The sequence below is a fragment of the Salvelinus alpinus genome, chromosome 1 (assembly GCF_045679555.1).
Source record: "Salvelinus alpinus chromosome 1, SLU_Salpinus.1, whole genome shotgun sequence".
Lineage (NCBI taxonomy): Eukaryota > Metazoa > Chordata > Actinopteri > Salmoniformes > Salmonidae > Salvelinus > Salvelinus alpinus.
The window spans coordinates 37,847,060-37,869,115 of NC_092086.1; the positions used below are offsets into that span (position 1 = coordinate 37,847,060).

At 44.5% G+C, this 22,056-nt stretch overlaps 2 protein-coding genes across 3 annotated transcripts; one reads left to right on the forward strand and one right to left on the reverse strand.

Annotated features, from left to right (window-relative positions):
• Positions 1 to 821: 821 nt before the first annotated feature.
• On the reverse strand, positions 822 to 10,539 carry LOC139575058 (potassium voltage-gated channel subfamily A member 1-like). 2 transcript variants are annotated; one of them, XM_071400033.1, is made up of 3 exons: positions 10,302 to 10,539; positions 7,503 to 8,282; positions 822 to 4,349 (listed from the first exon to the last, which is right to left on the reverse strand). In XM_071400033.1, the coding sequence occupies exons 2-3, from the start codon at positions 8,235 to 8,237 to the stop codon at positions 3,441 to 3,443; spliced, it is 1,644 nt and encodes a 547-aa protein (XP_071256134.1). In that variant the 5' UTR covers positions 8,238 to 8,282; positions 10,302 to 10,539; the 3' UTR covers positions 822 to 3,440. The 2 variants fall into 2 exon arrangements, with proteins under 2 accessions (XP_071256134.1, XP_071256140.1); XM_071400039.1 differs by lacking the exon at positions 10,302 to 10,539 and having other exon boundaries at positions 7,503 to 8,366.
• A 1,368-nt stretch (positions 10,540 to 11,907) lies between these two features.
• On the forward strand, positions 11,908 to 16,653 carry LOC139575068 (17-beta-hydroxysteroid dehydrogenase 14-like). Its single transcript, XM_071400050.1, has 9 exons — positions 11,908 to 12,266; positions 12,368 to 12,406; positions 12,930 to 13,027; positions 13,945 to 14,011; positions 15,327 to 15,418; positions 15,578 to 15,682; positions 15,782 to 15,849; positions 16,018 to 16,114; positions 16,297 to 16,653. Exons 1-9 carry the CDS (start codon positions 12,176 to 12,178, stop codon positions 16,438 to 16,440), a joined length of 801 nt encoding a protein of 266 aa, XP_071256151.1. The 5' UTR covers positions 11,908 to 12,175; the 3' UTR covers positions 16,441 to 16,653.
• Positions 16,654 to 22,056: the final 5,403 nt, after the last annotated feature.

Genomic DNA, 22,056 nt, shown 5'->3' on the forward strand with positions numbered 1-22,056 from the left:
GCTCAAACCGTCAGTGTTGCTGAAAACCCATTAATTTCAACTTCACTTCAGTCTGGCTTTTCTCCAGTTTTATTTAGAAGCATTTAATTCTCTCTTTTAGCAACAGTCACTGAGTTTCCTCAGTCCTCCCTGGCAGAGTAGAGGGCATGGAACTGGTTGATGTTATTTCTATGTAGAGGATGGTAATTGATATCATTACATTAGTGTCACAGTTATCGCATGTTTATTTAATCCCACTTGCACAATTCACCATTTCTGCCAACTAGGCTTTTTTTCCCAGTAGCGCGGAGGGTGAAGAATGTTGCAGAAAGAAATGCATTACAGACATGAATCACTGTACTTATGGGAATGTTTTGTATGGTTGTCCCATAAAATGTATGTTGTTTGTATAATTCGTTATTGTTTACATAATTATTTCAATCTGCAAAATACACAGTACATGTTTCTTCTGGCTTCATGGCTCAGAAGAAGCAACCACAGAGTCATCAGTATGATGTCCCTGAGCTGGGATGACTGGGAGGATTTGCACTGAGTGCTTTGACCTCTAGAGACTAAAGAGATCGTTGCAAGGAGGGAAATCAACTCAATCCTTTGGGGTGCGTGTGAAGTGGGAACTCAAATGATCCAATCTGCTCTCTTACCAAATTAAACAGATGGTATCTAAATCTACCAAAAATATCAGACATTTAACATATTATGTCAACATTTTCAAAGACTTGACATTTTGGTTGTTGTTTTTTAGATAATTGTTTTGTGGTGAAGTGGGCATCTGTTAACAAAACAGGGACTCATTTAGATAACTGATAAAATACCATCTTTATTAAATACAACAAATATAAACAGGGTTCACAGTCATAGAACACATACTGGTAACCACACACATGTGCATACACACATACACGCACGCACACACACACACATATAAACAGGGCTCACAGTCATAGAACACATACTGGTAACCACACACACAGACACACAGACACACACACACACACACACATATAAACAGGGCTCACAGTCATAGAACACATACTGGTAACCACACACACAGACACACAGACACACACATATAAACAGGGCTCACAGTCATAGAACACATAATGGTAACCGCACACACGTGCATACACAGTCATAGAACACATACTGGTAAACACACACACACACACACACACACACACACACACACACACACACACACACACACACACACACACACACACACACACACACACACACACACACACACACACACACACACACACACACACACACACATACACACAGTCATAGAATACATACTGGTAATCACACACACACATATACATATACACATACACACACACACACACAACCTACTCTCTTATACAATCTGTGCAGCTCACAATCTCTGATCATAAGAACATATTTATAAAGCACAGTATAAACACTGTGCAAAGCATTTTGTTCAGACACATTCTAAGTAGGCAAGGTAATTGAGGCACCATGGTAACATGAACAGGGGCAGGGATGTGTCTTTGGATGACCAGTAAAGTACTTCTACCCAGTCGGGTGAGTATGGATTAAGGCCAGTGGTATCTACTAGTGTTAGCCCTGCACAGCCATTGGGAGGAAGGGTCAGCTGGAAGCCTGACAGGTCCAGGATCAGATTTCCCTGCCGCCCAGCCTAGCTGTCTCCATTACACACTGAAAACTCTCCACTGGCCCAGGACCAACACTTAGGGCTGCTCTCTGTTTGCACCACAGCCTCCAACCTGATTTCTTTGTGTTCCACGTCAACACAATATCACTGCAGAGCATTTCTGCCATAGCTTTCAGAGACGGGTGCCCAGTCCCATCAGGACATTCAGAGTGTTTTTACACATAGTCCTCTTTAAAAGAACTGATCTTTGAATGAGGACTCAACTCTTTTGTCAGTTCACTTCACCTATTTTGTGGTCCGAGTCCTCTTTGCATTGGCATTGCCATGTTTAGAAAAGAACCAAGATCTTTTTCCAAAATTCAGTCAATGCACTCTGGGTTTTTACAAAGTGCAGTGCAGGACAAGCCATTCCATCAAAACGTGTTATCGGACAGCTATATATACCTGCTTACATTTTGAAAGCTAATAGACTGCATTTAGTGAAAAAAAGGGAGAAATAATCATTTTAATCAGAAGACATTATTAACATGTAAATATTATTGGTAACAGAATAAATAGCAGAAGAATAACTGCAGATTAAATAATACTGTAATTGAAAATTATACACCCAATGTAAGCTACCACCCTTTTAAGAGCTAGAATTGATTTTGGACCGTATGTTGTGATTCTCACCAAATATGTTGTTGTCTTCTCACACTATTCAAACCCCACAATCAGATAAACAGTTTATGAACCTCTCTTAGCCTATAGATCACATATGGGAAACAAATCATCTGAACTAAAAACTAAACATTTCGGTGGATTCTTGACAATTGCTAATCAATATAAAAAAACATCACGTTTTTTTCCATAAACCTGCACATCCACTTCTCTCTTTTGTGGCACCAATGTGAGTGTTTAAGGCAGGGAAACAATGCTGCAGTAGTCTAGTGTGTCTCGCGGAAATAATGACAAGTGAACCTGGGGAGCTTTGTGTTCACATTGCCCTAAAAAAGGAACCGCACCTCGGAATTCAAGAGAACCGAACTCAGACCAGCTCTCGAGATGATCTCAGTTCGGTTCTCTTAGGGGGCTCTTCTGAGGGGGTCTGAGTTCGGTTCGCTTAGGGGGCTCTTCTGAGGGGGTCTGAGTTCGGTTCTCTTAGGGGGCTCTTCTGAGGGGGTCTGAGTTCGGTTCTCTTAGGGGGCTCTTCTGAGGGGGTCTGAGTTCGGTTCTCTTAGGGGGCTCTTCTGAGGGGGTCTGAGTTCCTTTGGGAGTGTTCACACAGCACAAAAAAAATTGCAAACTGCACTGGGTTCACAAAAATGTTAAAAACGCCCTTAGTCAACCCTACACACATTAAAAATGGCCCTGTGCATTTAGCTAGCTAGCACACAATAACAAATAAAATGGCACTGCAATTCACTCATGTCTTAAAAACACCAACATTTACAATTGCTAGAGTTGTATGTGCTGTATAGATTGTTATTACAATCTGGTAAATATATAATAAATAAATATACATTCTGTTTCAGCAGTTTTTATTGTCAATATGATGGCATCATACTCGATTCTCAGTGACATTAGCAAAAAGCAAGCTGTCACAATATCTCTGCCATGGTCTCATCAGTTCTGTTTGTAGTAAACGGTGTAAGCCATTGACGGTGCAAGCGTGCAAGTAAGTCCTTGAGTAAAATAGTAATTTTTTTGTATCTCTTCTCCTTTACTTTGCCATCCTCCTTGATCTTTCTCTCTATTTAACTTAGAGGCAAAGTACCAGGGTTGTATTCAGCAGATCCTCTGTCTATCTATCCATCCTGTCTCACACCTGAGTGACCAGGGGTTCCCTGAGGTACACGTTGCCTTTGTTCTCCCACCCGTCCTGCCCCGCACACAGTCCTGACAGCAGTGTCCTATTGAGGGGGTTACAGATTCCCTTGCAGTCGCCCACATACAGGGGAGTGTAATCTCCCTCCCCCTCGTCTCTCTCCTCGTCCTCACCCTCCCAGAGAGAGGTGCTGATGTGGGTGTACTCACTGATTTTCTCGAGACACTCCGTCTCTCGGTGATAGAAGTAGCTGAAGTTGGACACAATGACGGGGACTGGCAGGGAGATGGTGAGCACGCCAGCGATGGCACACATGGAGCCCACCAGCTTGCCCCCCAGAGTCGTAGGGTACATGTCCCCGTATCCCACTGTCGTCATGGAGACCACGGCCCACCAGAAGGCCTCGGGGATGCTGGTGAACACCGTGTCGGGACTGTCCGCCTCGGCGAAGTAGACAGCGCTGGAGAAGAGGATGACTCCGATGAAGAGGAAGAAGATGAGCAGGGCCAGCTCTCTCAGGCTGGCCTTCAGAGTCTGGCCCAGGATCTGCAGGCCCTTGGAGTGACGCGACAGCTTGAAGATCCTGAACACCCTGACCAGCCTAATGACCCTGATGATGGCCAAAGACATGCCCGGGTCCTTGTTGGAGGTTTTGTCCCTGGCCAGCTCTGTGCCCAGAGTGACGAAGAAGGGAATGATGGCGAGGAAGTCGATAGTGTTCATCACGTCCTTGAAGAAGTGGAGCTTACTGGGGGAGCTGGCTAAGCGCATAATGAGCTCAAAGGAGAACCAGAAGATACATATGGTCTCCACCTGGAAGAAGGGGTCATGGAAAGCACTGCCAGTGGGAGGGACCAGGATGGTGATGTTGGGGAGGGTAGGATGGGGCTGGTAGGTGAATTTCTGGAGGGAGAGAAGGAGAGAGGGAAAGTGAGTGGTAGAAATTAAGCAGGAGAGATTGAGGGGAGGTAGAACAGTGAAGGGGGGAATGCCTGTGGTTTAGACAAGAGATAACAAACAGGGTTGTAACGTCTGCTTCCAACTCACACCCTCCAACACGTAGATCCCCTGAACGCTGCTAACTTTCCAGCCCACTTTCCAGCTCACACTCTCAAACACCTAGATCCCCTGAACGCAGCTCACTCTCCAGATCCCAATCACCTGCATTCTAATCAACTGTTCGCAGACCTGTATGTCATTATCACACACTATTTAGTTCAGTTCTTTGCACCCCATCACTGTGAGTTATTGTTTGTTTTGTGACACACGTCTTATACGTCTTTCAGAGCACTGGTTTTCCTGTGATTTACGCCTCCCGTGTATGATAGATTTTGTTTTCCTAACAACGCCTTTTGCCTATTCCCTGCCTGTACTTTAGCCTATCAGATTTCCTGTTATCTACCTATTGCCTGATCTCCCGGACTACATTACTAGCCTTTTCCCTGCCTGTACTGTTGCCCTTTTGGACCCACTGTGTATGACCTTCTACCTGTCCCTGGACCCAGCTACCTGCCTCCTCCTGTGGACCTTTGCAATAAACACCTGCTGCGCCCTGCGCTTGAAACCAGCTCTCTGTCTCCCCTCGTGTTCATTACAAGGGTAATGAAGGACATCAATTAATAAGAAATAGTAAGGAGGGAAGGTTAGACAGAGATCGGGGAGAACCATGATGACTACAGTAAACATGAGAAGAAGGAGATAGGGAGGAGAAGTGATTATTTTAAAGGTGGCAAAGTCTTTCCTCAGCACATGTGGAAAATGTATCTGTCATCACGGTCTGATTAAGACTGTGATAACTGTAATACTGTGTTAACATAAATTCACTTGTGCAATCACACTCTTTTTCTTTCCGCAGACTTTGATACAAATGTGTTTGGTCTCTATATTTAAACAGAAGAAAAACATTATAGTGCATGACTGCATGTGACAAAGGCTAATGTTACAGCACAGCGTCTGGACTGACGGAGGAATCTGACACTTAATTTCATCCTGACAATGTTTTCTAAGAAGCAGTCTTGGGGTTCAAAGAGGTTCAAAGGTTCAAAGGTTTTATGGTATGTCCAGCCATGAGACGGATTGGAGTCAAATGGCTCAGAATCTTTTTTGCCTATGATAAAATTATAGTGAAGCAAAAGTCTATGATACTCTGTTTGTGTGTTAGTGCGTGTCCGTGTGCCTGCATGAGTGTGCCTGTGTGAGGTACATGTACAGCAGTTGTTTGTTTGTGCATATACTGCATATGTTAGTCTTTATGTAGAGGCCTGGAATGCTTTTACCAACTGAAATGACAATGACATTTGCTCTCACATTTGTCACCCACTTTAGTTCCATTTCTCCTCACCTTTATGAGGTTCAAAAGCCATGATCACACTGCCCCGGCAGACATTCTCACTCTTTGTCATCCAATAAGAAAGGTATAACAACTAGCCGCTCATTCCAAATGGTCACAGAACCATACAGCATGTCTGTCAATACTGTATGCAATGTCTAGAGCTACCGGTGCAACGAGAGGTGATCGTAAAATATTTATTTTCAGTTGCTGCCACCTATGCTGCCATTTTGAGTCTGTACAGAGCACTGTGTGTCTTATGTCAGATGTTCTGATCATGTGAGTGTGTGTGAGTGACTGAGTGAGTGTGAGAGGTCGGGTGTGTGCATATGCGCTTCGGTAAGACCCACCGTATACCTTGTGTTCTGTGCTTTTGCATGATCCCTCAGAATCCAAAGGCAGCTAAGCCAACCTTGTCGGTAAGCCACTTGGCGTGTGGGGTTCATTTCATTTTGTGCGAGTCATCAAATAGGTGTTCTGTACTACTCTTTCCATGCCTCTTTCAGTGGGTATGAGTCAGTGTGTTTATTAATGGGAACCAACGTTTACGTGTTGATGTGCTCTTAGGGTTGTCCTTACGCTATATATAGCTCCTTTAGATCTCTAAGGAGTAACGTGAGACACGCTCCTCTCCACTCTCCTCTGCATTCCACTCTTACTTACCCTCTTTCCCTCTCTCCCTCTCTCTCCCTCTCTCTCTCCCTCTCCCTCCCTCTCTCCCTCTCTCTCTCTCCCTCCCTCTCTCTCTCAGTTTATATGTTCCTATCAACTCCATCTATTCCCGTACGGAGTCGTCTTGGCAGTGATCCTGGATCACCAGTCAAAGTGAGACACAGATGGACAGTGATCTGGAGATACCATCAATAAAGCATAATGTTCTTTGTGCAGTCCATATTTACCCCTCCCTTCCTGCCCCTCATCTCTCTCTGTCCCACCCCTTTTTCTCTCCCGCTCTTACCTGCAACCTCCCTCTTTCTCTAGTTCCCTAACTGTGATTTTCTCTCTCCTCCAACCTATTTCTCTTGTCTTCCTACCACACTTTCGTTCCCCCTCTCCTCACCACGCTCTCTTCCCATTCCTTTCCCTCAATTTTAACGACATGACTAAAATATTCTCAGAAATGTCTATGTCTTGTGTGTGTGTGTGTGTGTGTGTGTGTGTGTGTGTGTGTGTGTGTGTGTGTGTGTGTGTGTGTGTGTGTGTGTGTGTGTGTGTGTGTGTGTGTGTGTGTGTGTGTGTGTGTGTGTGTGTGTGTGTGTGTGTGTGTGTGTGTGTGTGTGTGTGTGTGTGTGTGTGGCATGTTGTGTTTAACCCTGTAAGGGGCCTGTGTCGTCACACATGTAGTATTTATGTTCCACAGGGTGACATCTGTCATTGACTTTCACCAACTGTCATCCACTAACTGTCATCCTTCACTAACTGTCATCCTTTATTAATTGTCATTCTTCACTGACTGTTGACGATCACCCCATCATCAGTCTCCCAAAGTGCTAACCTCTGTTCTCTTAGCACCCTGTCGAGATGCATTCCTTACTCTTTCATCCTCTCTTCATTCCTCTCCTTCCTCTATCTGTGCTTTATGCACATCTCCCGCAGCCTCTCCTTTCTCCTGGTCCCTTTGTTTGTTTCCTTTTCTACTATTCTCTGTTTCTCTCTCATTCTCTCTCTCCTGTGTGTCATTTCTGTTTGGCCCTTAGGCCCCTGGCCCCACATCGGTCCCCTCTCACCTCTCGGAGCTCCTTCTCATTCCTGAAGTCAGGCAGCGTCTCCAAGCAGAAGATGGCGATGGACACCACAATGACCATGACGCTGATGATGGCGATGATGCGTGCGCCCGAGGAGGATTCTGGATGCTCAAAAAGCATCCAAACCTTCCTCTGCATCTCGTTCTCAGGCAGCGCAGGCACCTCCTCCTTGGGGAAGCCCTCATCCTCCTTGAAGCGTTCCATGATCTCCTCACCAAGCTCATAGAAGCGCAGCTCATCCAAGAACACATCCAGGGGCACGTTGGCAGGCCGCCGCAGCCGCCCGCCAGACTGGTAGAAGTAGAGGATGGCGTCGAAGCAGTTCCGGTTCCGGTCCAGGAACAGCTCATTGCGCAGAGGGTCAAAGTAGCGAATTCTGCGGTTAGGGTCCCCCAGGAGGGAGTCAGGGAACTGGGCCAGAGTGCGGAGCTGTGTCTCGTAGCGCATCCCCGACACGTTGATGGCTAGCCGCTCCGTCAGGGCCCAGCCCCCCCTCCACAGGGAGCCTGAGCGACGGCAGCTTTCCCTTTTCCCCTCAACCCTCTCCTTTTCACTGCCGTTGTTCTCTGTCTCCTTCTCTCCCTTCTCCGCCTTGTTGCGCTGGTCCTTGGTCTCCTTGTCGCTCTCGCTCACCTCCTCTGGGAGATGTTTCTTGTCTCCTTCTCCTCCTCCTTCACCTCCACCCTTGTCATGGTTCTCCATTCCTTGGTCTGTCATTCAACTTCTATTTAGTTCTTTGTGAGGACAGTTTGTCCCCTTATTCTAGAGAGAAATGCATAACGCTGCTGAAGTTATCAAGAAACATATCAGGTACTGCAGAAGAAGAGACATATCAGGTACTGCAGAAGAAGAGACATATCAGGTAATGGCAGATAAAGAAGTGGGAGGAGAAACAAACTCACATTATTGGCAATTTTAATACTCATAATTATTTAACAGAAATGTAAGCTTTAAGTAATTTACGCCAATTCACCCGCAAATACACTACCGGTCAAGAATTTTAGAACACCTACTCATTCAGGGGTTTTTCTTTATTTTTACTATTTTCTACATTGTAGAATAACAGCTTTGCACACTCTTGGCATTCTCTCAACCAGCTTCACATGGAATACTTTTCCAACAGTCTTTAAGGAGTTCCCACATATGCTGAGCAATTGTTGGCTGCTTTTCCTTCACTCTGCGGTCTGACTCATCCCAAACCATCTCAATTTGGTTGAGGTCGGGGGATTGTGGAGGCCAGATCATCTGATGCAGCACTCCATCACTCTCCTTCTTGGTCAAATAGCCCTTACACAGCCTGGAGGTGTGTTGGGTCATTGTAACTGACTTGCCTGGTTAAATGAAGGTTACATTTAAAAAAATAAAATAAAAATGTCCTGTTGAAAAACCAAATGATAGTCCCACGAAGCCCAAACCAGATGGGATGGTGTATCGCTACAGAATGCTGTAGTAGCCATGCTGGTTAAGTGTGCCTTACATTCTAAATAAATCACAGACAGTGTCACCAGGAAAGCACCCCCACACCATAACACCTCCTCCTCCATGCTTTATGGTGGGAAATACACATGCGGAGATCATCCGTTCACCCACACAGCGTCTCACAAAGACACGGCAGTTGGAACCAAAAATCGCCAATTTGGACTCCAGACCAAAGGACAATTTCCACCTGTCTAACGTCCATTGCTCGTGTTTCTTGGCCCAAGCAACCCTCTTCTTATTATTGGTGTCCTTTAGTCGTGGTTTCTTTGCAGTAATTTGACCATGAAGGCCTGATTCACGCAGTCTCCTCTGAACAGTTGATGTTGAGATGTGTCTGTTACTTGAACTCTGTGAAGCATTTATTTGGGCTGCAATTTCTGAGGCTGGTAACTCTAATGAACTTATCCTCTGCAGCAGAGGTAACTCTGGGTCTTCCATTCCTGTGGCGGTCCTCATGAGAGCCAGTTTCATCATAGCGCTTGATGGTTTTTGCGACTGCACTTGAAGAAACTTTCAAAATTCTTGAAATGTTCCGTATTGAGTGGCCTTCATGTCTTAAAGTAATGATGGACTGTCATTTCCCTTTGCTTATTTGAGCTGATCTTGCCATAATATGGACTTGGTCTTTTACCAAATAGGGCAATATTCTGTACACCCCGCCTACCTTGTCACAACACAACTGATTGGCTCACACACATTAAGAAAGATAGAAATTCCACAAAATAACTTTTAAGAAGGCACACCTGTTAATTGAAATGCATTCCAGGTAACTACCTTGTGAAGCTGGTGAGAGAATGTCAATAGTTTGCAAAGCTGTCAACAAGGCAAAGGGTGGCTATTTGAAGAAACTCAAATACAAAATATATTTTGATTTGTTTAACACTTTTTTGGTTACTACATGATTCCATATGTGTTATGTCATAATTGTGATGTGTTCACTATTATTCTACAATGTAGAAAATAGTTAAAATAAAGAAAAACCCTTGAATGAGTAGATGTTCTAAAATTCTTGACCGGTAGTATGCAAGACACATTTTACAACTACAGTACAGAATAACAAATAAAAGCATGAACTAGACAGGTGTTATTTCAATCAGAACCTATAACCTTTATGTTCGGTCAGAATTACTATTTCTTTAATCAGAAGGTTAGTCTTTACAGTCAACACAGCCATTATTAGAATAACACAGAGTCCTACTCATAAACATCCTAGTTACAAGCCATGCCCAAGCATGCTGCTGTGAAGTAAGAACCATATTATTGGTGTTATTTACAAGAAGCAGCCTGGACTGTTCCACTCACCCCTCTGTCAGTCAGCTACTGTTGATAGAGACTAATTACTCAAGAGAATCACGGTGCCTCCACTACTGTACCTCCACCACAGGGTATCTGTCTGGCTGTCTGTCTGTCTGTCTGTCTGGCCCTCCCTCTGGCCGTCTGTCTGTCCGTCCGGCCCTCCCTCTGGCCGTCTCTCTGTCTGTCTATCGCCTGTTTGATCTCTCCGTAAGTCTCTATCTCCCACCTCCCTAGCTGGGATGGGGGGGCACCATGGCTCCTTCAGGGGTAGTGTTAATCTGTCTGCTGATACCCCACCATGGGTGAAGTGAAGATAGTTAAGCTTGTTTGTAGGTCACAGCCTTCAGTCTCTCCCCTTTGCTCTCTCTCATGCCTACTATTTCTCTGGAGAATGCTGTCAGGTCGAAATTCAATCCTCTGCCTTCTCTCTACAACCTCAGCACGGTGTCCTCTTCATACCCCCACCCCCTAATGTCAGCCCCCTGCCTCTCTCTTAAAGTCTTTAATTTTCCCTCTCTCCCTGTCATAAACAAACACACAAAAACACACACACACTATCCTCAACACATGTACTGATGTCCTCACGAGACCCAAATGAACACCCATAAAACCCCAGTGAGAATGTATTTTGGAGTTCCATTCTGGCTTCAGTATTTATATTGCTCCTGACTAGGGCCCTGTGTTTTTCTGACCATGTCACCTTACCAGGAAACACACAGGGCGCTAAACGAGTTATGTAGCAGAGCCAATGCATTTCCTGGTGAGGTGTGGTCAGGAAAAATGTAGGGCCCAAGTCACATTTACAAACATGTTAACACATGTTGTGAGACCAAACAGTAAAACTGAAAGTCTACAACAAAAAACCATGACACTCCTTTTCTGATTATCCTTTCATAAGCCTTTATTCAGTTGGCTTAGTGTATAGTATAGTATAGGGTATGGTGCACACGTGTCAGACAGGTAATGACTCACAGGTGTTGTGTCAACAAAAATGTAAGTGACACATAGTGACCACTGTAAGATGTCAACAGCATTATTTCTGGGCTAGAAAAAGGTTACATGGGGCGGCATGTAGCCTAGCAGTTAAGAACTTTGAGCCAGTAACCGAAAGTTTGCTGGTTTGAATCCTGAGCCGACTAGGTAAAAAAATATGTTGATGTGCCCTTGAGCAAGGCACTTAACCCTAATTGCTCCGGTAAATCGCTCTGGATAAGATTGTAAGCTAAATGACTCAAATGTAAATGTAAAATAAGAATTGATGGTTGAGTTAACTATTTAGAGACGTGTGCCAGTTGGAAGGGGGGGGGGAAACAAGTAAAATGTATAACAGTTATAACACTGATATGAGGTGGATCTTACAGGAAAGTGAGCATTAAAGTATCTAAAGTATTTTTTTTATTATGCATTAAACAATTGCAAAAACCATCCCATTGGCTTCTTGGTTAATTGATGAATGTAATGGCTTATTTTTTCCATTTCAGAATATGCCTCATACATAGACTGAGATACCGGTATGCATGTTGACACAGCAGGTTGCAGCACCAGGATGTGCGTTAGAACTTGCATGGAGCTTAAACTACAAGTCCCACAAAGCCGCTCACCTGTCTTCACAGGCGACAACAAACCTCATGATTTTTGAGGAACTTGGAGGAGGGAAGAGAAAGTTAACGTAGAAATGTAAAAGACAAAAAGACAACGGGAGGGATGCAATTATATATTTTGCTGCATGTAAAGAAATATAATAAAAAAGTGTAGCTTGGAAAGAGGTCAAGTAACTTTGTTTGCGGCATTCGACCAACACAGTCAACCAGGTAGTGGCGGTTCTTTGCGAACGTATCATCACTGAAATTATCACCCGTGACGGGTTGGCTCTTGTGAACATGTCAGGCAGTACATTGCGTTACGGAGACAAAGTTGTCATTGTGACCGGCGGGTCCAAAGGGATTGGTAGAGGGATTGTCAGAGTATTCGGTAAGAATCAAAGTTGCTGATTTGAAGTTAGTTTGTTGAGATTTGAGCAGAGTGAGGTACTGGGGAAACAATAATATGCTATTCTGTTGTTTTTTCCCCAGTGGAGAATGGAGCCAAAGTTGTCTTCTGTGCAAGAGGGGGTGAGTGGCTGCACGTTTATTAGATATTTTTGCTCAGATTAAAGTATACCATTGCAGGTGTGGTGGAACTGGTGGCTTCTACGGTTGTGGCTAGATGGAGTACAGCTACGTACCAAAAGTTGCATGTTCGAGTTGCGTCGGTGACAACTGTAGGATTGTAGCTAAACCTAACCTTAAACTTTTTCTCCTAACTTGCTACGTTAATTCTCATAACCTGCTACTTTAATTCTCCTAACTTGCTGCATTAATTATCCTAACCTGCTGCATTAGTTCTCCTACCCATCTAGCCACAACCGTAGAAGCCATCAGTTCCAAGAAACCATCAGAATCACCACACAGGTATCAATAAAGTGTCTCAGAATCTTAATTAATCAGTAATCCATTGTTGAAGACTTTATGAATCATTTAAAAAATCCATCTGTACATCATCTTTACATTGCATATTCATAAGTTTACTGTATTCTTATTATATATATATATATATATATATATATATATATATATATATATATTTTTTTTACAGTGGCAGCAGGACAGGCTCTAGAGGCCGAGCTGAACAGGGCAGGGCCAGGGTCATGCAAATTTGTACCTTGTGACATCTCCAAAGAAGAGGACATCAAGGTAGGGCTTCTGGGCAATGACATCTTATAGGGCAGTGAAATGAGAGTCAAATGATCACTCATGTGCATAACATTTCAACAGAGTTTATATCCTCATTCCTCAATCGATCACATGACCTGTGGTTTATCAGAATGCTTACTATAACGTTTTGTATTGTAATCTACACTCCACCTATCTTTAGTCTTTGTTGGATTTTCCCTGTCTGTGAAAGGACTCTTCTCCACTGAGTTTACTCTAGCAAGCCCCTTGCTCCTCATTTGAAGGTCTGCTTATAAACTGCTTAGAAATCACTATTAAAGGCCCAGTTGGTCATTATTTGAAGCTCTCTGTGTTTCCTTTGCCCTGGTTTCCTGTTTTCTTCCCCTGTTTTTTGTGCTTGCCTCCCAGACTGAGAGTTCGCTCAGGCATTGAGGTCTGTGCTGACATACATTTATTAATTAGTATAAAAGATATATATATACACAGTTGAAGTCGGAAGTTTACATACACCATAGCCAAATACATTTAAACTCCGTTTTTCACAATTCCTGACATTTAATCCTAGTAAAACACTTTCCATAATGTTTTAAATTTACATTTAGGTCATTTAGCAGATGTTCTTATCCAGAGCGACTTCTTTTTTTTTCTACACATCCAATCATCAATCAGTGTCCAGACCCTGGTGCTTGTGAACAATAGTGACATTGCTATAACCTGTTTTGTGTGTTTGACTGAGGGATGTGTGTATGTTTCTATGTTATTTTAGTGGTATGTCTAGCTGGTTTTTCAGCTTAGGCTCTAGGTAGCAAGTTAGGTAGGTACATAGTTAATGGGATCATAGGTCCACATACCTGGAGATAGAAATTATAAACGTCTTACACAGTGTGGTGGTCAATGACAGAGTGCAGTCAACTCAACGTATGATATTCTCTCTGCAGAGGTTGATTTCAGTGACAGTGGAGCATTATGGTCAAATAGACTGTCTGGTCAACAATGCTGGGTGGCGTGAGTATCTGTTATCATTTTGTGTGCGCATTGATGTTGTTAAGGAAAGAAAGAAAGGAAATGATATATCCACAAATCAGCTGATAGTTGGTATACCAAGCCACGTCCAGGCACTTATTTTTATTGTTATATATATACTTTTTTTACCCCCTTTTTCTACCCAATTTTGTCATATCAAGCCGTACTGCTTCTTGACACAATGCACGCTTAACCCGGAAGCCAGCTGCACCAATGTGTCAGAGGAAACACCGAACAACTGTCAGTGTGCATGCACCCGGCCCGCCACAGGAGTCGCTAGAGCGCGATGTGACAAGGGCATCCCGGCCGGCCAAACCCTCCCCTAACCCGGACGGCGCTTGGCCAATTGTGCGTCGCCTCATGGGTCTCTCGGTCGCGACCGGCTGCGACTCAGCCCGGTATATAACCAGGATCTGTAGGAACACAGCTAACACTGCAATGCAGTGCCTTAGACCGCTGTGCTACTTCAGAGGCCCTGGCAAGCCATTATTTAAACAGGCATATTCAAGCATGAAAAACACATACACTGAGTGTACAAAACATTAAGAACACCTTCCTAATATTGAGTTGCACCCCTCCTTTTGCCCCCAGAACAGCCTGGACTCTACAAGGTGTCGAAAGCTTTCCACAGGAATGCTGGCCCATGTTGACTAATGCTTCCCAAAGTTGTCTGGATGTCATTTGGGTGGTGGACCATACTTTATACACACAGGAAACTATTTATGGTGAAAAACACAGCAGTGTTGCAGTTCTTGACACAAATCGGTGTGCCTGGCACCTACTACCATACCCTGTTTTAAAGGCAGTTAAATATTTTGTCTTGCCCATTCACCCTCTGAATGGCACACATACACAATCCATGTCTCAATTGTCTCAAGGCTTAAAAATACTTATTTAACCTGTCTTCTCCCCTTCATCTACACTGATTTGAAGTGACATCAATAAGGGATCATAGCTTTCACCTGTATTCACCCAGTCTGTCTGATGTGGAAAGAGCAGGTGTTCCTAATGTATTGTACTTAGTGTATACCCTTTGCAGCTTGCACCATCGAACCGATCACCTCCTGATCGTCACACCCTGACAAAGGTGCAAGTCGCAACGCGGATGTATTTTTAATGCTATACTGGTTTTCATCGTTTTTTAAGATCTGCATACGTTTTTGTACCACTTAACACTTTTTTTGTGGATATGAAATGCATGTTTTTTCCCCCTCTTCTACAATTCACATACTCCATAGACATTTGGTTAGTGTTTATGCTGTATTCATTGAGTTCCCTCACTTTCATCCCCTTTCAGACCCACCTCATAAACCCACAGATGACACTACTGCAGATGAGTTTAGAGATCTTTTGAATCTTAACCTCATCAGTTACTTCCTGGCCTCCAAAGTAAATAATTCACTCATTATATTTACTTTACTGAAAGCCTTCAGGTATAATGCTTTATTACTTGTTATAAGCATGTATGAGCCTTAATAATGGGTTATTATATAGCTTATAATATGTTTTATTCATCACGGGATCTCCCCACCTCTCTCCCCTCCTCAGTATGCCCTGCCCCACCTGCGACAGCGCCAGGGGAACATCATTAACTTGTCCAGTCTGGTGGGCTCCATTGGTCAGAAAAATGCAGCACCATATGTAGCCACTAAGGTGAACTAAAAATCGAGATAACAGTATGCATCAGTACTTTATCCCACTGTTTGGAGAAGTAGGCCTAACAGGGGTGATGTGTCTTTTTTCCTCCACAAGGGGGCGATCATTGCCATGACGAAAGCCATGGCTGTGGATGAGAGTCAGTACCAAGTGAGAGTCAACTGGTGAGTAGAACTGGCATCTGTCTCCTTTTACAAACTTTTAGGATTTTCTACAAAATGTTTTCTCTTGCCCTTTTGTCTGTCCTGTTTTAAAAATACTTTTGTATTTTTCCACTTTTTCTCTTATCTCTAGCTCTGTTTGCTGCAGTCTAAATGTGTATTATCTTGTAGCATCTCCCCTGGTAATGTGATGACACCTCTGTGGGAGGAGCTGGCTGGACAGACTGCAGATACCTTAGCTACCATTAAAGAGGGAGAGAACGCTCAGGCAAGTGCTCACTGGACAGGAGCCAATACAAGATATACGATGAAATATAAGATCTGTTACAATGACATATTTCAGAATGCATTGAAAAGGGAGGGTTGGTAGAGACTTCCTAATTTCACTTGCATCTCTCGTCTTGATGAACCTGATGCCTTATCTTTAACATTCTTCCTAATCTCCAACAGCTGCTTGGTCGAATGGGGACAGAAGCTGAGAGTGGGTTGGCTGCTCTGTACCTGGCTGCTGATGCTACGTTCTGCACTGGGATCGACCTGCTGCTTAGTGGAGGGGCAGAACTCAACTACGGCTACAAGAGCCAGGTCCCATGAGCAGGCCTGTCACTCCGGGCCTTGTGCCTACCTGACCAATAACAGGACCCGTTATGTTCTATTGCCGTCTTGCTTGAGATTATTGAACCAATCACCCTGTTTTATCCATAGCCATGGGATGTAGAGGTGCTGGAGATGGTACAGCACCCCCTGGTGGTGAGATGGTAAAGCTGCATTAATTTGTGTTGTTGCAATAAAAACGATTAAACTATTTTTTCCGTTGCATTGTTGATATAAATGATAATGGGATTGGGGTAGGGGAGAGAGAGAAAAAAACATGGGATATGTATATATGGGCCCTATTTTGCACGGAGAGCTCTCAGCTCTGTTTTGTAAGCTTTGCGCTCATGATATGCTCCTATCTATTCAGTGTGGTTGGTTTGGAGTTGGACACGCTCTGCTGTACGATAGACCGTTTAGGTTAATTCGGGTCTGACCCTCTCCACTCTCCATATTCTATTCTTGATATCAAGTGATCCGGAGCAGTTTTCGCAATAGTTTTCTACTTACATTTTCTATTAGTTTACCATTCTAAACTTGGCGTAAAGGGAATGGGAACAAAATCAAATTGCGTTCTCTCGCACTTGACTCGCAGGCCTGCTGCTGCCCATGTCAAACACATAGCCGTACTAGTCAACTAGTCTAGCAAGCAACACAGTGCTGGGCGCGGCCCAGCAAGTGACGCTTTCCACCCGCTGGTGCTGGATCGTGGTGAGCAATTTTCTCCGCGATGGATCGCATAGCTGTCCATTTGTGCTCAGTTTTAATTGGCACAATCTTAATTACAACGGCCCTCTAGTTATATTTCTCTTAACCCTCCTGTGTTCCGGTCGAATTGGACCACTTTACAAGTTTTCTCTCTGAAAAATGTACACTGCTCAAAAAAATAAAGGGAACACTTAAACAACACAATGTAACTCCAAGTCAATCACACTTCTGTGAAATCAAACTGTCCACTTAGGAAGCAACACTGATTGACAATAAATTTCACATGCTGTTGTGCAAATGGAATAGACAAAAGGTGGAAATTATAGGCAATTAGCAAGACACCCTCAATAAAGGAGTGGTTCTGCAGGTGGTGACCACAGACCACTTCTCAGTTCCTATGCTTCCTGGCTGATGTTTTGGTCACTTTTGAATGCTAGCGGTGCTTTCACTCTAGTGGTAGCATGAAATGGAGTCTACAACCCACACAAGTGGCTCAGGTAGTGCAGCTCATCCAGGATGGCACATCAATGAGAGCTGTGGCAAGAAGGTTTGCTGTGTCTGTCAGCGTAGTGTCCAGAGCATGGAGGCGCTACCAGGAGACAGGCCAGTACATCAGGAGACGTGGAGGAGGCCGTAGGAGGGCAACAACCCAGCAGCAGGACCGCTACCTCCGCCTTTGTGCAAGGAGGAGTACTGCCAGAGCCCTGCAAAATGACCTCCAGCAGGCCACAAATGTGCATGTGTCTGCTCAAACGGTCAGAAACAGACTCCGTGAGGGTGGTATGAGGGCCCGACGTCCACAGGTGGGGGTTGTGCTTACAGCCCAACACCGTGCAGGACGTTTGGCATTTTCCAGAGAACACCAAGATTGGCAAATTCGCCACTGGCGCCCTGTGCTCTTCACAGATGAAAGCAGGTTCACACTGAGCACATGAGCACATGTGACAGACGTGACAGAGTCTGGAGACGCCGTGGAGAACGTTCTGCTGCCTGCAACATCCTCCAGCATGACCGGTTTGGCGGTGAGTCAGTCATGGTGTGGGGTGGCATTTCTTTGTGGTGCCGCACAGCCCTCCATGTGCTCGCCAGAGGTAGCCTGACTGCCATTAGGTACCGAGATGAGATCCTCAGACCCCTTGTGAGACCATATGCTGGTGCGGTTGGCCCTGGGTTCCTCCTAATGCAAGACAATGCTAGACCTCATGTGGCTGGAGTGTGTCAGCAGTTCCTGCAAGAGGAAGGCATTGATGCTATGGACTGGCCCGCCCGTTCCCCAGACCTGAATCCAATTGAGCACATCTGGGACATCATGTCTCGCTCCATCCACCAACGCCACGTTGCACCACAGACTGTCCAGGAGTTGGCAGATGCTTTAGTCCAGGTCTGGGAGGAGATCCCTCAGGAGACCATCCGCCACCTCATCAGGAGCATGCCCAGGCGTTGTAGGGAGGTCATACAGGCACGTGGAGGCCACACACCCGACTGAGCCTCATTTTGACTTGTTTTAAGGACATTACATCAAAGTTAGATCAGCCTGTAGTGTGGTTTTCCACTTTAATTTTGAGTGTGACTCCAAATCCAGACCTCCATGGGTTGATAAATTTGATTTCCATTGATAATTTTTGTGTGATTTTGTTGTCAGCACATTCAACTATGTAAAGAAAAAAGTATTTAATAAGAATATTTCATTCATTCAGATCTAGGATGTGTTATTTTAGTGTTCCCTTTATTTTTTTGAGCAGTGTATGATCCCCAATTAGAGGCAACGATTATCAGCTGCCAACATAGAAATATTGAACTAGAGCACCCCCTAGTCATGCCCTGACCTACTACACCATAGAGAACCAAGGGCTCTCTATGGTCAGGGTGTGACAGTACTAAAGAACAGCTGTTGAAGGTTGCTGAACACTACAAGGTTGAAATTAGTGATAAACGTCTAAAATTCTATTAGTTTAATATTGAAGGCCAATCTGATGGAGAGTGGTATTCTTGAAGTTACCACTGGGGCAGCCTCTGCTGAGGACTCACCGTCTCCCCGTAACGTTACAATGGCCACTCCATCTGTTAGTCCTAGTAGTCTTCTTTTTGAACAGCAGAAAGAACGGCTTCTGTTACAGCTAGAGCATGATCGTGAGAAGCTAGAGCATGATCGTGAGAAGCTAGAGCATGATCGTGAGAAGCTAGAGCATGATCGTGAGAAGCTAGAGCATGATTGTGAGAAGCTAGAGCATGATCGTGTAAAGTATGAAAAATAATTGGCTGCTGATCGGTTAAAATATGAAAAGGAATTGGAATTTAAACAGGATATGGAGCGTGCTAAAATCAAGCTGCGACAAGAGCGGCTAGAGCTGGTTAGGGAAGGAAAGCTCTCAGGGTAGAGTTTGCTCTGGGAAGGTGATCCAGATTTACCTAGGGGTCGTTCCTCTTCTGGTCGTGCCCCGGACACATTTGATATTGTTGGGAACTTACGGTTGTTGCCTCAATTTAATGAAAAAGACCCTGATACATTCTTTTGTTGTTTGAGCGTGTTGCTGACGCTAGGAGTTGGCCTGATTCTGACCACACTTTAATGTTGCAGTGTGTGCTGACTGGTAAAGTGCAGGAAGCATATTCAGCTCTTAGTGTAGCCGACAGTGTCAGTTATGATAAGGTTAAAACGGCTGTGTTACAGATTTACGAATTGGTTCCTGAGATTTACCGCCAACAATTTAGAACTTTAAAAAGGGATGATAAACAGACTCATGTTGAGTTTGCGTGAAAATGATCTTCACAGTTTAATCGCTGGTGTTCCGCCTCTGCAGTTATGACTTTCCAAGGGCTGTGTGATCTGATTATGTTAGAGCAATTTAAGGACCCAATCCCTGATCGTATAGCCACGCACATTAACGAACGAAAAGTAAAGACTCGCTGAAGATGCGGTTTTGGCGGACGAGTATGTTTTGACTCACAAGTGTCTTTGCAGGGCCTCATATTCGGAGTGAGTGGGGGCGTTCAGAGAGATTTGGGCCTCGCTCACCGAGATACTTTGGTTCACGGGAAAAGTTTCATTCAACTAGGGTTGAGCCTGACTCCCGTGGTAAAGCTGACTTTGGTCAAGAGTGTCACTACTGTCAAGGTTCAGGTCATTGGAAAAACGAATATCCGGTTCTCAGGGCTAGGGGGAAATTCAGTACTTACGTTAAATCTAATTCTACGGCGTTAGCTGTGCCTGTTCCACAACAGTTCACTCCTGACACATTGTCTCAGGCCCAGGCGCATGTGAAAGTCCATATTGACCCAGACTATTTACCTTTCATTATGGAGGGTTTTGTGTCTGTTAGGTAAGGACCTAGTGCCAGTGAAGATCCTGAGAGACACAGGTGCCTCTGAATTGTTTGTGTTGGAGTCTGTTACCCTTCTCTGCTGAGACTGATTCGGGAATAGTGTTCTAATTAGGGGAATAGGTTTGAACACTGTCAGTCCCATTGCATAAACTGATGTTGGATTGTGGACTGGTGAAAGGTGGGGGTGTGTCCTTCGTTGCCAATTGAGTGTATCGACGTTATCTTTGGGAATAACTTGGCTGGTGAGCGTGTATGGCCTGTCGTGTTTCCATCTCTAGTGGTTTCCACTAAGCTGTTAGTTGCAGGGAATCCAGATGAGTGCGCAGAGTTTCCCAGAGGTGTTCTCTGCGTGCGCAGTTTTATTCACTGATTTAGCATACTTCGCCAACCCTGATGTCCTAGCCATGTCTGAATCCTGGCTTAGGAAGGCCACCAAAAATTCTGAAATTTCCATCCCCAACTACAATATTTTCTGCCAAGCTAGAACTGCCAAAAGGGATGGAGTTAATCTACTGCAGAGATAGTCTGCGGAGTTCTGTCATGCTATCCAATTCTATGCCCAAACAGTTGGAGCTTCTATTTTAAAAACCCACCTTTCCAGAAATAAGTCTCTCTCACTGTTGCTGCTTGTTATAGACCTAAATCTGGACCCCTACAAATCAGCTGGGCTAGATAATCTGGACCCTCTCTTTCTAAAATTATCCGCCGCAATTGTTGCAATCCCTATTACTAGCCTCTTCAACCTCTCTTTTGTATCGTCTGAGATCCCTAAAGATTGGAAAGCTGCTACTGTCATCCCCCTCTTCAAAGGGCGAGACACTCTAGACCCAAACTGTTACAGATATCTATCCTACCCTGCCTTTCTAAAGTCTTTGAAAGCCAAGTTAACAAACAGATCACCGACCATTTCGAATCACACCGTACCTTCTCCGCTATGCAATCTGGTTTCCGAGCTGGTCATTGGCTGGCGTTGGCTGGCCCTCGCTTCATATTCGTCGCCAAACCCACTGGCTCCAGGTCATCTAAAAGTCTTTGCTTGGTAAAGCCCCTCCTTATCTCAGCTCACTGATCACCATAGCAGCACCCACCTGTAGCACGTGCTCCAGCAAGTATATTTCACTGGTCATCCCCAAAGCCAACTCCTACTTTGGCCGCCTTTCCTTCCAGTTCTCTGCTGCCAATGACTGGAACGAATTGCAAAAATTACTGAAGCTGGAGTCTTATTTCTTCCTCACTAACTTTAAGCATCAGCTGTCAGAGCAGCTTACCGATCATTGCACCTGTACACAGCCCATCTGTAAATAGCAGAGATGTGGACTCGAGTCACATGACTTGGACTCGAGTTAGACTCGAGTCACAAATATGATAACTTGCAACTCGACTTTGACTTTAACACCAATGACTCGTGACTTGACTTGGACTTGAGCCTTATGACTCGACCTGATACCCTCCCCAAGCCCAAATATAAAAATTGATGCTATTAAAAAAAGTGTGCAGCGCATCAACTCTTCATTTAACGGATTACAGTTTGAATCGGACAGCAGCCAATCAAATTGTGCCAGCTGAGAAAAAGTTGTGCGTGCCA

Excerpts from the sequence above, each read along its gene's own strand:
- LOC139575058 (XM_071400033.1), bottom strand. The coding sequence starts at position 8,237 with ATGACAGACCAAGGAATGGAGAACCATGACAAGGGTGGAGGTGAAGGA. Across the intron at positions 4,350-7,502 it reads ATGAGAAGGAGCTCCGAGAG|AAATTCACCTACCAGCCCCA; the intron begins GTGAGAGGGGAC and ends CTCTCCCTCCAG.
- LOC139575068 (XM_071400050.1), top strand. The coding sequence starts at position 12,176 with ATGTCAGGCAGTACATTGCGTTACGGAGACAAAGTTGTCATTGTGACC. Across the intron at positions 12,267-12,367 it reads AGGGATTGTCAGAGTATTCG|TGGAGAATGGAGCCAAAGTT; the intron begins GTAAGAATCAAA and ends TTTTTTCCCCAG. Across the intron at positions 16,115-16,296 it reads AAGAGGGAGAGAACGCTCAG|CTGCTTGGTCGAATGGGGAC; the intron begins GCAAGTGCTCAC and ends AATCTCCAACAG.